Source organism: Ruditapes philippinarum, unplaced genomic scaffold, assembly GCF_026571515.1.
Source record: "Ruditapes philippinarum isolate M1 unplaced genomic scaffold, ASM2657151v2 ctg3598_1_1_1_1, whole genome shotgun sequence".
Taxonomy (NCBI): Eukaryota; Metazoa; Mollusca; class Bivalvia; order Venerida; family Veneridae; genus Ruditapes; species Ruditapes philippinarum.
In genome coordinates this window covers 174,050-189,722 of record NW_026862647.1, presented here as the reverse complement: position 1 = coordinate 189,722, position 15,673 = coordinate 174,050, and the positions used below count along the sequence as shown (strand labels likewise).

General features: G+C 32.2%; 1 protein-coding gene across 2 annotated transcripts; it reads left to right on the top strand.

Moving 5' to 3' along the window:
- The first annotated feature begins 43 nt into the window (after positions 1-43).
- LOC132719704 (nucleolus and neural progenitor protein-like) lies at positions 44-15,361 on the top strand. 2 transcript variants are annotated; one of them, XM_060703545.1, is made up of 10 exons: positions 44-222; positions 1,328-1,411; positions 1,622-1,779; positions 2,100-2,176; positions 2,681-2,812; positions 3,899-3,976; positions 11,483-11,576; positions 12,346-12,422; positions 13,238-13,332; positions 14,006-15,361. In XM_060703545.1, exons 2-10 carry the CDS (start codon positions 1,339-1,341, stop codon positions 14,986-14,988), a joined length of 1,767 nt encoding a protein of 588 aa, XP_060559528.1. In that variant the 5' UTR covers positions 44-222; positions 1,328-1,338; the 3' UTR covers positions 14,989-15,361. The 2 variants fall into 2 exon arrangements, with proteins under 2 accessions (XP_060559528.1, XP_060559527.1); XM_060703544.1 differs by having other exon boundaries at positions 44-226.
- Positions 15,362-15,673: the final 312 nt, after the last annotated feature.

Genomic DNA, 15,673 nt, shown 5'->3' with positions numbered 1-15,673 from the left:
ACTGGATTATTTCAAAATCTCCGAGACGCTCTGATAACTTGTGAAACACGGAACGCAGTCTGTTTTAATGACAACGTGGTTAGACGTAAACAACATCAGAAAACTGCGGATTATTTCCTTAAATGGAAATGACATCGACCATATTTGCTTTGCAGCCATTCGGATCTATTTAAAGGCCAAACTCATATGATTATGAACATGTTTCCCTGATTGAAAACGATAGTAGGTAATCATGAAAGTTGAGTGTATTTTGTCTATTTTTTTTCGGATACGTAATCCTGCGAACTCCGTGCTAAATTAAGCTTAATAGATCTGCACATGTTTTGCTAAAGTGTTTTCGCCATAATTTGAATTAAATGATTTCTTGAATTTTAATAAACCGTCTTGAATATTCTGTAGAAATAAATTATAATATATTTTTAAAAAAATCATGTGAGTACAAAATTGTAAATATTGAATTTGTAAAATCTAGCATTCGAGCCAGTCCTTGAATTTTTGTATAAGTAACAAGGTTGTTATCTTCTTTTTTGTTAAATAAAAAGAATTGTATTTAAGGGTATGCTCTTACAACAGATAATAATTTAAAACACTTTTTGTCTGGTTTGTACTTCTATACAAACCAATCGCCATTTACAGGCTATATCCTGGAATAGACCCAGTGGTTTAAACCAGGAGTATATATAAGGTTCATTCCGTTTTCTATAGTGTATTGTATAAAAGTTTTACTTCTGAAATATACATAGGGGTCTTATCCAGGAGATTGCCCTCCTTTGATGAATCCAAGTTGCTGCACCATCAATTCCTCTACCTATTATATATTGTTTGCCCTTTATGGCTGCTTTTTGTATGTTATTCATGCAATGAGCTATGGATGTGTCTTGAGTTTTGTCTAAAGTTGTTACCCATTTTGCTTTTGTGTGATATATCTGTTATCATGATGTACTTATGTTGTCTAGGATTTGCTCTTACTATTGACAACACATACAACACATTTGTCAGATTTATAAGTGTCTTCAAATCTGCAAAGGTTCACATAAAAGATATACTGGGAATTGATGTACTCTTACATTATGCATATTTTGGTATAAGTGAACATCACTTATATATTACTGAAAATTACTGGACCAAATATGTTAAATTGTATAAGTGAATAACTTGTGAATGTGAAAGTTTTTCTGGATGAGAAAGTTGTGGCATAAGCGCTATTGAGGTTATTATATCTGTTTGATGCTTTATATCTCATAATGGAAGATAGTTATTTCTAATTTTACTTTTTTAAAGATAGTATTTGTATGTATGTAAGATGAAGGCTCTGTTTGATTTTCAGAAGTACAGAAAATGTGGAATTGCCGAGTTTTGAAGCCCCCATTGTATTGTGAAATAAAGACCACATTGAAACAATCTGAAATAGGTTGGTTTAAAAAAGAAACATTTGTATGATATTCCTCAAATTAAGAAAACATACTTAAAGAAGAATATTATTCAAAATGAAATTGGTTAAAAATAAAGCAAAATATTTTAAAATAAGGCAGATCATTGAAATATTTTAATGTTGATAGATGCATAAGCTTTTAAGTCATTAAATTGTTCATGGCTATAAACCCAATATTTTCTAATACAGGATCTTTATATGGAGCAAGAATGTTCTTGAAGAAATCAAAAGGATCGGTCAGTGATCATATGAAGTTACTGACAACGGAGCATTACATGGTTAAACGTATCATCTACAAACTTGTAAATCAGTTCCGGTCTGACAAAGCTCTGAAAACTTTAAAGCAGGTTTGTACTATTATGACATATCTCTTTGTCATATTAAATTAACTTTACCATTATTATCATTAAGATGTTTTCTGTAGTTTTCTAAATAAATAGCTAAGTCTAAACCTTTTTTCAATTTTATGCATATATTTGCAATCTGTCTTTGGCATGTTACTTATTGGTAATTAGCCTTGATTCAAACAAAACTGCAGAGTTGGATGCAGTCATTGACAAAAAGGAAAATTTGGATAAAAAAAGCATAATTATTAACATTTTGCAGGTTCATACCTGTATGGCGACTGGTTGGAGTTAAGGGGTTAAATTAATGATATATTTTGCAGGTTCATACCTGTATGAAGCGACTGGAAGGTGTTAACATTGAGAAACAAATGACCGAGTCATTACAGCTTGTTGATAGGTATTTATTAAACTCCAGGACTATCTTACATTGAAATCTTAAAAGGGAAAACAAAGTCTATACTATAGACCTCAAGTTTATGGGCTTGAGCATTGGATGCATGACACTCTATATCTAAGGCCATTTGACGTCTTTTACTGAGCGCTTTATGTAGAGAATTTTATAGTTAATACCTATTATTTTACTTTCATACACTTCTGGAGATAAATTCTATCACATATAAAATCATAACATTGATTTGATATAAGCTAAAAGAATTTATTTCTTAGTTTAAAAATATTTTGTATATAAACATTTCATTTGCATAAAAAAAACTTTACAGATTGAGTATGGAACTTTAATACAGCTTTTTAAAAACTTTCCATAATTAAACATCATATTGCATGTTTTACAAAATGAACAATTATTTGGTGCATAATCTACCTACACTTGTTTGAGTAATTCTGGTTGTATATTATATAGCTTAAAGAATTAATTTTTAAATAAATGATAAATATTTCCCAGGTCTTCCTGTAATCGAGATGATACAGAATTTTATTTTCCATCCCGCCAAGTGCTTGAACATCAGCTTGTCATGTTACAGGGGATTGGTGCCTTGCTTCGACAAACTGTACTATACTGCCAGAAAACATTCCTGTATCCTTACCATATGTTACATATTAGACTGAATTTTACTTACAGTATCAATTGCTGTTATAACTATCTGCTGTTTTTTTTTCCAGGAAACACTACATTGCTCATCAAAGTTTTTGAATCACCTATTTTTTGTAAAAAAAAACAAAAAAAACCCAGAAACAACACAAAACGTGCAATCATGTGCCAGTGTTAGTTTTCTATCAGACTTATTGAAATTTTTTCAACATTTAACCTTTTGGATAAAGAGGAGATATCTGTGCATACACTACCAGTACAGGGCCAGGCCAGCTGTCATAGCTGTACAGTCTGACCAGGTTAGACTTTTAGAATCTGCATTATAAGTATGAGCTTGTGACAGCTCAATTCTGCCGGCTTATCTCAATAGGGACAGCATCAGATTAGTTATTAAGGGATCGCTGGTTAGGTCATCAGTGAAGGCATAATTTCACTATGACGATTGATCTTGACATTGACTCTAATGGTCATTTGTCTCTGAGTGTTGATCATGTGAGATTAGTAGTTGGTCACTTGCAGAGGGTTATTACTTTGTTATTTATCCAGGAAAGCAGGTTAGATGGATCAACTGCCGAGACATGACCATATACAAATGTATAGTAATTGGGGTAAAAAACAGAAAACAAGCAAACTATATAGTTCAACTTGTTAATGATACATATGTAATTTTGGCTGCTTTATTGTAAATCTCATGAATAATAACTCCCTGCTGATGAACAGGTGACACAAAGCAGGACAGGTCCATTAAAGCTGCATACCTCCAGAGTAGGCACAATATTTCAAGAATATTTAAGATAAAAGTAATAATTTCCATAAAATGCGCAATTAATGACCGATTTTTAGTACTTTTCATAATATTTCTTCTGCGTTACTAATGCTGTAAGGGCTTTTTTTGCATATTTTGGTCATTTTATAGTTATGTACATGGGTTGTCAGTGCCGTTTACTTATAAATACATTTTAAAAACTTTCATGAAAATCAGTAGGAATCTTGAGGCATGCTGCTTTAAAGTAATTTTAGATAAATGTACATGAAAACTTGAATACAAAATATCTTTAACAATATAATCAGTCATGTGAGACAACATCTTGAGCTTGGTAACATGATACCACAGAACTTGTTGATGCTTGCCTTAATCTCCAGGATCTGGTTAGTGTTGATGTTTCTTGTCTTTAGTACTGGTTCATAATTGTCATCTAGTGTAGTTAAGTAGGGTTAAGTCTTTCTAAATCTAATAAGAGTTAACCAGTTATTGTACTAATGTGACTAAGCTACTCAGTTGCTTGTTCAATCCAGAGTTATGTTTACTTCAGTCTGAATCACATGAACATTTGCCCACAGTACATGTATGATAAAATTTAGTAAAAAAAAAAAGTTAGTTTTCAATGTCTTTAAGGAGAGCACATGACAGTATGTGGCACAGAGTGACAGATCAGATTTCAATTATAAAGTTAAAATGATTAAAAAAAGCATCATATGTTTGTTAAACATCAAGAATCAGAAGATCAAGTTAACCTTATATATGAAAACACCTGCTACATTTTGACTCATGACTATGCCACTCATAAAAATATGACACTTTGTTTTTCACTTACATGTAATATATTGTGACATATATTTGTATAATTATATAAGACTGAATGAAACAAATATCCTCCTATGCTTTCTTTAAAACAATACTCCATAAATTATGAGTAAAACTGGTACAAATATCAAAAAGATGGTGAAAAATGTTTCAAGTTGGTTTATGATGATATACATTGCTTCCTTGCTGTAGAGGATGGACCCATTTACTCTATAAGCCACAACTTGAGTACTTCAAGCCTTAAAGTCAATAAACAAATGAGCCGCGTCACCACAAAACCAACATAATGGGTTTGCGAACAGCATGGATCCAGACCAGCCTGCGCATCCGCGCAGTCTGATCAGGATCCATGCTGTTTGCTTACCAACTCTATTACAAGTAGAGAAACTGATAGCGAACAGCATGGATCCTGATCAGACTGCGCAGATGCGCAGGCCGGTCTGGATCCATGCTGGTCGCAAACCCATTATATTGGTTTTGTCATGGCAAGGCTCAAATAGTTCTTATTTACAAGGAAAACATGTACATTGCCGGTAATTTATGTGCTTGAAAATAAATCTCTTTTCAATGGTAACAGGAAATTGTTTGATTGATCATTGAAGTCCTTTCAAATTTTCCATTCAGGTATGATACAGGATCCAGGATATTGTTTCCCTACTATACATATATTTACATGTATATATATTAATTGTTTAATGTTTATATTACCCTCTTGTGGCTGAGGGGTTGCCTTTTAAAGTTGATGAATCAGAATTGCAGCAAATATTTATCTCTGTGTGATGGTAAAGGCAACAAAATGGGTTTGAATTACTGAAGTCTATGCATCTCTTAGCTCCAGATAGTAAGGTGGTTTTGACTCCTGGTGTTGCTTTAAGTTTGTAATAACCATGGTTAGCCAAAATAATCTTTCCTGCTGTGGGGGGAATACTAAATTGTTGATTGAATACAAATTAATTCCAAGGTTTGACCTTTATTCATAAGTCTGAAGAAAAAATGTGAATTTATTGTATATATATACATTTTTAGCTCGACTTTTTTTTTTTTTTTTTAAAAGTAGAGGTATTGTTATAGTCAGGTCGGCGTTGCCTTTGCCGTTGCCGTTGCCGTTGCCGTCCGAAAACTTGTACCTGGATCATAACTTTTTTATTTCTTGGTGTATTGTCTTCATACTTGGCCACAACAACCCTTGGGACAATACCTTTCAGTAGACCACACTAACCTTGATCTTCATCCATAAATGACCTTGACCTTCAAGGTTAAAAGTCCAATTTTTGCTTGTTCATGCTGTTATTGGCTGTAACTTTGTTATTTTTGAATGGATTGTCTTCAAACTTGAACATAATAATCTTCAAGGATATCCCTTAAAAATAACCAGTCAGACCTTGACCTTCACTCATCAATGACCTTGACTTTGAAGGTCAAATTATTGAAATGTTCATTTTTTTGGCTATTATTGGCTGTAACTTTGTTATTTTTGAATGGATTGTCTTCAAACTTGAACATAATAATCTTCAAAGATAACTGTTAAAAATATACCGAAAGACCTTGACCTTCACTCATTAATGACATTGTCTTTGAAGGTCAAATTATTGAAATTTTCATTGTTTTGGCGGTAACTGACTGTAACTTTGCTATTTTTGAAGGGATAAACTTCATATTATAACAGAACATTCTTAAGGACCAGACCTTGTTGTTTATCAAACCCAAATTTGCTTGGGCTCTTTAATGACCTTGACCTTAAAGGTTATATTACTGAATATTCTCAGATTGTGCATTTATTGGTGTGTGTGTATGTATAGTATATGTATTATATATATATATAAATGTGTGTGTGTGTAACTGACTGTAACTTTGCTATTTTTGAAGGGATAAACTTCATATTATAACAGAACATTCTTAAGGACCAGACCTTGTTGTTTATCAAACCCAAATTTGCTTGGGCTCTTTAATGACCTTGACCTTGAAGGTTATATTACTGAATATTCTCAGATTGTGCATTTATTGGTGTGTGTGTATGTATAGTATATGTATTATATATATATAAATAAATTGTGTGTGTGTGTGTGTGTGTGTGTATATATATATATCATATATATATATATATATATATATTATATATATATATCAAATATATATATATATCAAATATATATATACATATATATACATGTGTATATATTCATAAAATATAGAAATATAAATAGAATATATATATATATATATATTTATTTTTTTTTTTATTTTTTTTTTTTTTTTGAATATATACAGTTGACTCTCGGTTACTCGAAATCCAAGGGACTGGGCATTTTACTTCGAGAGAAACGGAATTTGAGTAACGTGGAACTGCCGCCATTACGTTGACATTCGTACATGTACCTGATTAAATGTGCAAAGAAGTAGGTTTGTTATTGTTGTTAGCGGCAATGCTGCAATATTTAACCGTTGAAATGACGGTTAATCACGTACAACTACAAATTATAGATGAACAAAAATATATCATTCAAAATTTAATACATGTATATTAATAGTGAAACATAAACACACAATTATATTTGATTTAATTGATCATCGGACGAAAACGAAAGTAGCAACTATCGTGAACCGGAAGTGCAAATTAATGTATGCAAAATGACGGAACATTAATTATACAAATGTCATTTACGTTGATAACACACATCAATACCTAGGCTGTTATTTGACTAACACCCGTCAGGCTTGCACGAGTCAACTTTCTTAAAGAAATGTAATCAAATTTTAATTTAGTTATCTAACTGTTAAAACCAATTAAGTGCTGAAACGGATTAAAGCCACTTATACGACGTGTTAATAATACATGATGACCGGCAATTAAAAATTTCTATGAAACGTGTAAATCACGAGTGACAACATCTCACCTTGATGTCGCCGACCTTTGATCAGTCGGCTGATTTCACACTTCGACTAATTGAGATGAAAATATGTTGGACTTTAATTGACGGGACCAAATTTTCTTTTCGACTAAACAGGAGTCTCGGTTAGTCAAAATTTGACCTATGCGGAGTTAAAATACAAAGATAAAGAAGGAAATTTGACGGGACTTTAGAAATTCTTCGACTAAACGCGGAATTTTGAGTAAAGCGATTTTGACTTATTGAGAGTCAACTGTATATGCATGTATATATATATATATATATATATATACATATATATATATATATAAATGTGTTTGTGTATATATATATATATATATATATGCATGTATATATATATATATACACACATATATATATAAATTGCGTCATTTGTTCTATTTTTAGGAATTGCGTCATTATGCCCCCACAGAGTGGGAGCATATAGCGTTGCACTTGTCCGTCCGAGTGTCAGTCTGTCAGTCCGTCCGTCAGTCCGTCCGTACGTCCCGAAATCTTGTGAACGCAACTCCTCTTAAACCGGATGGCAGATTTTGCTTAAACTTACAGGGATGAACAACCTTAATGTGTAGATGGTAGTAAAGGAAGGAATTTTCGCTGCGACCAAATTTAACAGAATTATGGCCCTTTGTTGATTTTTTCACTAGATACTATGAAGAAATTTTGTGAACGCAACTCCTCTTAAACCGCATGGCAGATTTTGCTTAAACTTACAGGGATGAACAACCTTAATGTGTAGATGGTAGTAAAGGAAGGAATTTTTGCTGCGACCAAATTTAACAGAATTATGGCCCTTTGTTGATTTTTTCACTATATACTATGTAGAAATTTTGTGAATGCAACTCCTCTTAAACCGCATGGCAGATTTTGCTTAAACTTACAGGGATGAACAACCTTAAGGTGAAGATGGTAGTAAAGGAAGGAATTTTTGCTGCGACCAAACTTTACAGAATTATGGCCCTTTGTTGATTTTTTCACTATATACTATATAGAAATTTTGTGAATGCAACTCCTCTTAAACCGGATGGCAGATTTTGCTTAAACTTCCAAGGATGAACAACCTTTATGTGTAGATGGCAGTAAAGGAAGGAATTTTCGCTGCAACCAAATTTAACAGAATTATGGCCCTTTGTTGTTTTTTTCATTATATACTATGTAGAAATTTGTGATTGCAACTCCTCTTAAACCGGATGGCAGATTTTGCTTAAACTTCCAGGGATTAACAAACCTTAATGTGTAGATGGTAGTAAAGGTAGGAATTTTTGCTGCGACCAAGTTTAACAGAATTATGGCCTTTGTTGATTTTTTAGTTTTCAACTTGTGGCACATGTAGTCCAAAAAATATTTGACCTAGAGTCATAAGATTGACAGAACAGTGGTGTGTGGGGGCATCCGTGTCCTATGGACACATTTCTAGTTTTTAGCTCACCTGAGCTTGCTCAGGGTGAGCTTTTAGGATCGGTGAATGTCCGTCGTCCGTCGTCCGTCGTCCGTCGTCCGTCCGGCCGTCCACAATTACTTGTGAACACTCTAGCGGTCGCATTTTTGCCTCAATCATCATCAAACTTGGTCAGGATGCTTATCTAGTTGAAAGCTCGGATGAGTTCGAACATGGGTCATCTCGGATGAAAAACAAGGTCACAAGAGCTAAAAATAGAAAAACCTTGTGAACACTCTAGAGGTCACATTTTTGACCCAATCATCATCAAACTTGGTCAGGATGTTTGTCTAGGTGATAGCTTGGATGAGTTCGAACATGGGTCATCTCGGATGAAAAAGTAGGTCACAGGAGCTATAAATAGAAAAACCTTGTGAACACTCTAGTGGTCACATTTTTGAACCAATCATCATCAAACTTGGTCAGAATGCTTGTCTAGTCAATTGCTTGGATGAGTTCGAATATGGGTCATCTCTGATGAAAAACTAGGTCACAGGAGCTAAAAATAGAAAAACCTTGTGAACACTCTAGTGGTCACATTTTTGACCCAATCATCATCAAACTTTGTCAGGATGCTTGTTTAGATAATAGCTCGGATGAGTTCGAATATGGGTCATCTCGGATGAAAAAACTAGGTCACCGGAGCTATAAATAGAAAAACCTTGTGAACACTCTAGTGGTCACATTTTTGCATCAATCATCATCAAACTTGGTCAGGATGCTTATCTAGTTGATAGCTTGGATGAGTTCGAACATGGGTCATCTCGGATGAAAAAGTAGGTCACCAGAGCTAAAAATAGAAAAACCTTGTTAACACTTTAGCGGTCACATTTTTGCATCAATCATCATCAAACTTGATCAAGATGCTTGTCTAGGTGATAGCTCGGATGAGTTCGAACATGGGTCATCTCGGATGAAAAACTAGGTCACAGGAGCTAAAAATAGAAAAACCTTGTTAACACTCTAGTGGTCACAATTTTGACTCAATTGTCATCAAACTTGGTCAGGAAACTTGTCTAGGTCATTGCTGGGAATAAATCGAACATGGGACATTTCGGATGAAAAACTAGGTCACAGGAGCTAAAAATAGAAAAAATCTTGTTAACACTCTAGTGGCTACTGTTGTGATCCAAATATTCTGTTAATTGGTCTGAAAGTTTGTTTTGATGATTTCTAAGTCAAGATCGAACATGGGTCATCTTGGATGAAAAACTAGGTCACACCGCCCAAATATGGAAAAACCTTGTTAACATTCTAGTGGTCACATTTTCGACTCAATTATCATCAAACTTGGTCAGGATGTTTGTCTAGGTAATTGCTTGGATGAGTTCGAAATCGCATGTGAAACTAGGTCACCGGAGCTAAAAATAGAAAAATCTTGTTAACACTCTAGTTGCTACTGTTTTGATCCAAGTATCCTGGAAATTGGTCTGAAAGTTTGTTTTGATGATTTCTAGGTCAAGTTTGAATATGTGTCACCTGGGTAAAAAACTAGGTCGCACTGCTCAAATATGGATAATCCTTGTTAACACTGTAGTGGTCACATTTTTGACTCACCTGTCATGAGACTTGGTCAGAATGCTTGTCTAGGTAATTGTTTGGATGAGTTTGATAATTCAGGTGAGCGATCTAGGGCCATCATGGCCCTCTTGTTTTTCTATTTTTAGAAATTGCGTCATTTTTTTCTATTTTTAGAAACTGCGTCATTTTTTTCTATTTTTAGAAATTGCGTCATTGTTGCTATTTTTAGAAATTGCGTCATTTTTTCTATTTTTAGAAATTGTGTCATTTTTTTCTATTTTTAGAAATTACGTCATTTTTTTCTATTTTTAGAAATTGCGTCATTTTTTTCTATTTTTAGAAATTGCGTCATTGTTGCTATTTTTTAGAAATTGCGTCATTTTTTCTATTTTTAGAAATTGTGTCATTTTTTTCTATTTTTAGAAATTACGTCATTTTTTTCTATTTTTAGAAATTGCGTCATTTTTTTCTATTTTTAGAAATTGCGTCATTTTTTTTCTATTTTTAGAAATTGCGTCATTTTTTTCTATTTTTAGAAGTTAAGTCATTTTTTCTATTTTTAGAAATTGCGTCATTTTTTTCTGTTTTTAGAAATTGCGTCATTTTTTTTTTCTATTTTTAGAAATTGCGTCATTTTTTCTACTTTTAGAAATTGCGTCATTTTTTTCTATTTTTAGATTCTATTTTTAGAAATTGCGTCATTTTTTCTATATTTAGAAATTTCGTCATTTTTTTCTTTTTTTAGAAATTGCGTCATTGTTGCTATTTTTAGAAATTGTTGCTATTTTTAGAAATTGCGTCAATTTTTCTATTTTTAGAAATTGCATCATTGTTGCTATTTTTAGAAATTGCGTCATTTTTTTATTTTTAGAAATTATGGCATTTTTTTTCTATTTTTAGAAATTGCATCATTTTTTCTATTTTTAGAAATTGCATCATGTTGCTATTTTAAGAAATTGCTTACTGTTGCTATTTTTAGAAATATGCTTAATGTTTCTATTCATATATATATAAAATATATAAACAAAACTAATGTGACAAGACAGACCAACTAAATTTATAAAAAGGAAACGTTAATATATGTTCAAACCTTTCTATGTTTGCGTTTAGAAAAAGTAAAAAGTCAAGCGTTGCCCCCCCCCCGGCGGTGGCTCTTGTTGTATATTCTTTCTGTCCTTTAATTTGAAATGTTTTTATTTCAGGTATGTTTGTAATTCACTAGGATTGTATGTTTGTAATTGGTATCGTAGGTTATATAGTTGTCTGTCTTTCTTTAAACCTACAGCTGTACCATGGGTATGTATATATTATTGATTTGTAATGTATATTCTATGTAAGTGGAAACATAATTATGATAGATTTGTGTTTTCTTTGTTCTGCAGATATTTTCTTTGTGGTGGAAAAAATATTTATGATGCTTTTTTAGTGACTTCGTATCAGCAATGAAAATTTCAAAGAACATTTATTGATATTCAAGACAGTCTTTCATTACTCTAATTTCATTCTTGTTTATTTTTATATTTATTATTTTACAGCCATATGGGATTTTTTATCTCGGATTCCATATCACATTGATACATGCCAACATGTCTAAAATAGTGATATGTTATACATTATTCTAACACGACCCTTAGTTTTCCCTATTGAACAAAGAAGAACCGAAAGTGTGCGTTATGCTATAAAATCACTGTTTGACGTTCTATATTTAGACATGTGACGTAATAATTATACACGTGATGTAACCACTAAAAACGTGACGCACTGACAATAAGTACAGAAACAAATTAGGCGCAATTTAGCTTAATATCAGGTACGGCAGCATTTATCTGTTGATGTTGTGTTAGAATCGAAATAATATATCCAAATCGGTGATTTTATTGCTTGATAAAATCACTGTTTGTCGTTCAGATGTGCATCATTATATCACTAGTGCGTAGCCCTAGCGATATAATTCCTCGCATTAGAACTCCAAACAGTGATTTTAATGAGCAATAAAATCACAGTTTGGGATATATTATTTCTTAATTCACACTCAGACATTACTAAAATATTTACTGATTATTAGTTACAGAAAGACGAATTACCAAAAGATCTTACAGCATGGTTATCAGAACAATTCAAAGAAACAGAACAACCTGAGCAGTATGTAGTATTCTCAATAAGTGTATATTAACTATTTCTCAAAACACAGCTGTTCTGGATATTATTCTAAAATTAATGAGCAATGATACATTGTATTTTGTAAAAGTAAGGTATCCAACTAGCGTACACATACTAAAAATAGTGGTTCTACACAGGTGTTCTGCTACAGGGAAAGCTTTGATCATTGCACCTAAACCATGTTGGTTTGACGTTAAAACTTGATCTAAAAAAAAAAATATAGAAATGACTTTAATGTTAGACATGTTTCAAAAGTGTTCCACTCATATTAGTTTCTGTTGTGTTATAGCAGATAAAATTATGAATATAGGATACATGTTGTTTTTGGTTCATTCATTTCAATATGGAAAACATGATAGACACTTCTTGCATATCAGACTGGTGTTTCTAAGCCTTATTTGACATTACTGCTTAATGGGCAGGTCCCCTCGGGACATATATTCCAAATTGAATCACAACAAAGACATAATTTAATCTGGCAACATATGACAGATATTAATCTGAACATTTCATTATTGAGAAGTCATGTTTAAAATGATTGTTACAGTAAAGCAAACAACAATAAAGAAAAACATTATCTTATAAGTTTGGAAATATCTTTTACCTGTTGAAAGGACATAGGTGGGTAATGTTTTTAGCCTTAATTACTGGTACCTAGCTTCTGTGGGTATGCATCCTACAAAGTACAAGGTAAAATTCTGTTGAAAAATGAAGTTGTGAAGCTTGTTTACTGAAGGTCATGGTTGTAATCAAGCCCCTAAATGTTAGTTCTGTATTTGATTTTCTGTATATTTTAGAAACTTGATGGAAAGTGTTGAAGGTGAAAAATCAAGTGGGAGTTTACCTGCAAATGTTCAGTTTTTAGAATCAGCTGATCAGGAAGATATTGGAGGTATATCATTTGTTATTTTCTTCCTTCCTTTTTTTTGCATTTTACAACATTATACAACATTTTACAGTTTTAAAAGTTCATAGGTCAAGGAAAGCCTTTAGAATGGTCTGTCTTGCCATGTCAGCATTGACACTGGTAACGGATTGGAAGTCTAATCTGAATAACATGTATCCTAGGAGACAATTTTGACCCCAATATAAATTCTTAACAATACCTAGTCCTGAAATTTATTTCTATAATACTTATGATGATTTTAAATATGTTATTTTAACTCCTGCCAGAATGTGAAAATGTTGCCACTTACATCTTTGCTACTTTCATAGTCAGAACCAAACACTATATACAATTTTGAAAATGGCAGATGAACTGTTTTAGTTTTTGATCTAATGACATTGAGGTGTGTTTAATTAATTGTTGTATGCCTTTATTAGTGATAAGGTATTTTTTACTTGAAATTCACGAAGTATCTTCCTTAGTGTTACAGAAACAATTTATTTTTTTACTGTGTATAAATTTTATAAAAACATTTTATTAGATATAGTGTTATATGTTCTTTGATACAAGTTAATCAAGATAGAAACAAACAGTTTACCAATTTAAGACATTCAAATATATATCTTTATTTTACCCTTGTTGAATTGACCAATTTACATTCAATTTTTTTCTCATTTAGAACCAATACGGAGAAAGACCGTTGTTGAAGAATCAGATAATCTACAAAACAAAACCTCTACTGTCACTGATAGTGCTGTAGCAATGTATAGAAATAAAAGGAAAATTGAGAAGGATGATAAAGGTTATGGTGATGAAACAGAAACTTCAACAAAAAAGAAGCAGAAAATATTGATAAAACCAGAAAAGACTAGTAATAAAGGTGACACAATAATGAAAATAGAATCTACCAGAGAGTCAGATTCTGACTCAAATGTTAGATCAGGAGATGAGGATAATGAAATGGGTAAAATGCATAAATCATTAGATGTGAACTTTAAAGATAATGGTAGCATAGAACATAAAGTGCCTGCAAAAGTGGCAGATTTTGATATTAGTAGTGTGACTGATGTGAAAGCCCATTTACAAAATGTTCTTCAAACTTCAGAAGATTTTGACAATTTTGTTCAGCAAATAAAGACTGGGACTTTTAAAATTTGTGAAACTTGCTGTAGCTTTTCAAATGTGGGGAAGAAAAAGATATTGAAAAACATAGGTAAATGGAGAAATTCAATGAAAAATAAAACTACAGGATTAAAAACAGAACAAATATTCTTGGAAAAAGTAAGAGGACCTTTAAGTGAATTGATAGTAAAGCTCAATCTTACACCTATGGTAGCAAAAGTTAAAACAAAAATGGAGCTAAATTCTGGTCAGAAAGAGGATAAAGGTAACAAACAAGGTGTTGTAGCACAAGAAGAAAGTGGTCAAAATTGGTTGAAGAATGAACTAGAAGATGTACAAAGGACAAGTGATATGCAGTTAGGGTTAAGTAATCAGTCTGCTATGAAGATAAAAAAGAAAAAAGATAAAAAGATGAGAGCAGAAGTGACTAATAGTACAATGACTGGGACAATGGAGCATAGTCAAACTAAACAGGCTAATGAGACAGTTGTTAAATCTAGTTCCTCTAGAAGGAGGAAAAGGAAGTCAAAGAAAAAGTGATTATTTGTAATGAATAAGATTATGTATGTATATTCTGAAAATTTGTAAAAGTTGTTAAAAAAAATTGTAATTTCAACTTAATTTGTTTGAAATATATTTGTGAGAAAATATTTTATTTAGATGCAAGGCAAAGTTGCTAGAAGTTAGTGGTGATTTTACTTAAAATTTTGTAAAAAAAGAAATGTTTATCTAAAATTTAACAAGTGCACCTGTCCAATTACCTAGACCAATTATATTTGCTTTCCATTTATTTTATTATAATACATTGTTTTGATTATTACATAAGCAAAAGTGTGTAATACATGTACATTGTTATGATTCTAACATAAGCAAAAGTCTTCTGTTAATAAAAAATTAAAATATTATGAACACACTTGGTTTCATTATCTCATTTTCCCACCAACTATCAAGTAAGGATTAATTTGGTGTGATATTGATATTGGATGGCTGCGCATTTAAAGGATTTGTAGACTACTGTCAGAGTAACTTGGTCATATTTGCTTAGCTCCACTAGGATGAGCTATTATGATTCCTACGGTATGTTGGGTGGCATCAACCACATCTCATTTGCTATCATCAGGCCAATGTTTATGACTTATCAGGAATGTTCCTTTATAAGTTGTATAAAAAATTCCATACCATGCAAAACTTTGGCTGCCGAGGCAACTGAATGCAAAATCTATAA

Bases quoted from the DNA above. Each gene is read 5' to 3' on its own strand.
- LOC132719704 (XM_060703545.1), top strand. From the start codon at position 1,339: ATGTGGAATTGCCGAGTTTTGAAGCCCCCATTGTATTGTGAAATAAAG. The intron at 2,813-3,898 runs GTATCCTTACCA...CAATATAATCAG, and splicing joins TACTGCCAGAAAACATTCCT to TCATGTGAGACAACATCTTG. The intron at 3,977-11,482 runs GTTAGTGTTGAT...TTTTTATTTCAG, and splicing joins GCCTTAATCTCCAGGATCTG to GTATGTTTGTAATTCACTAG.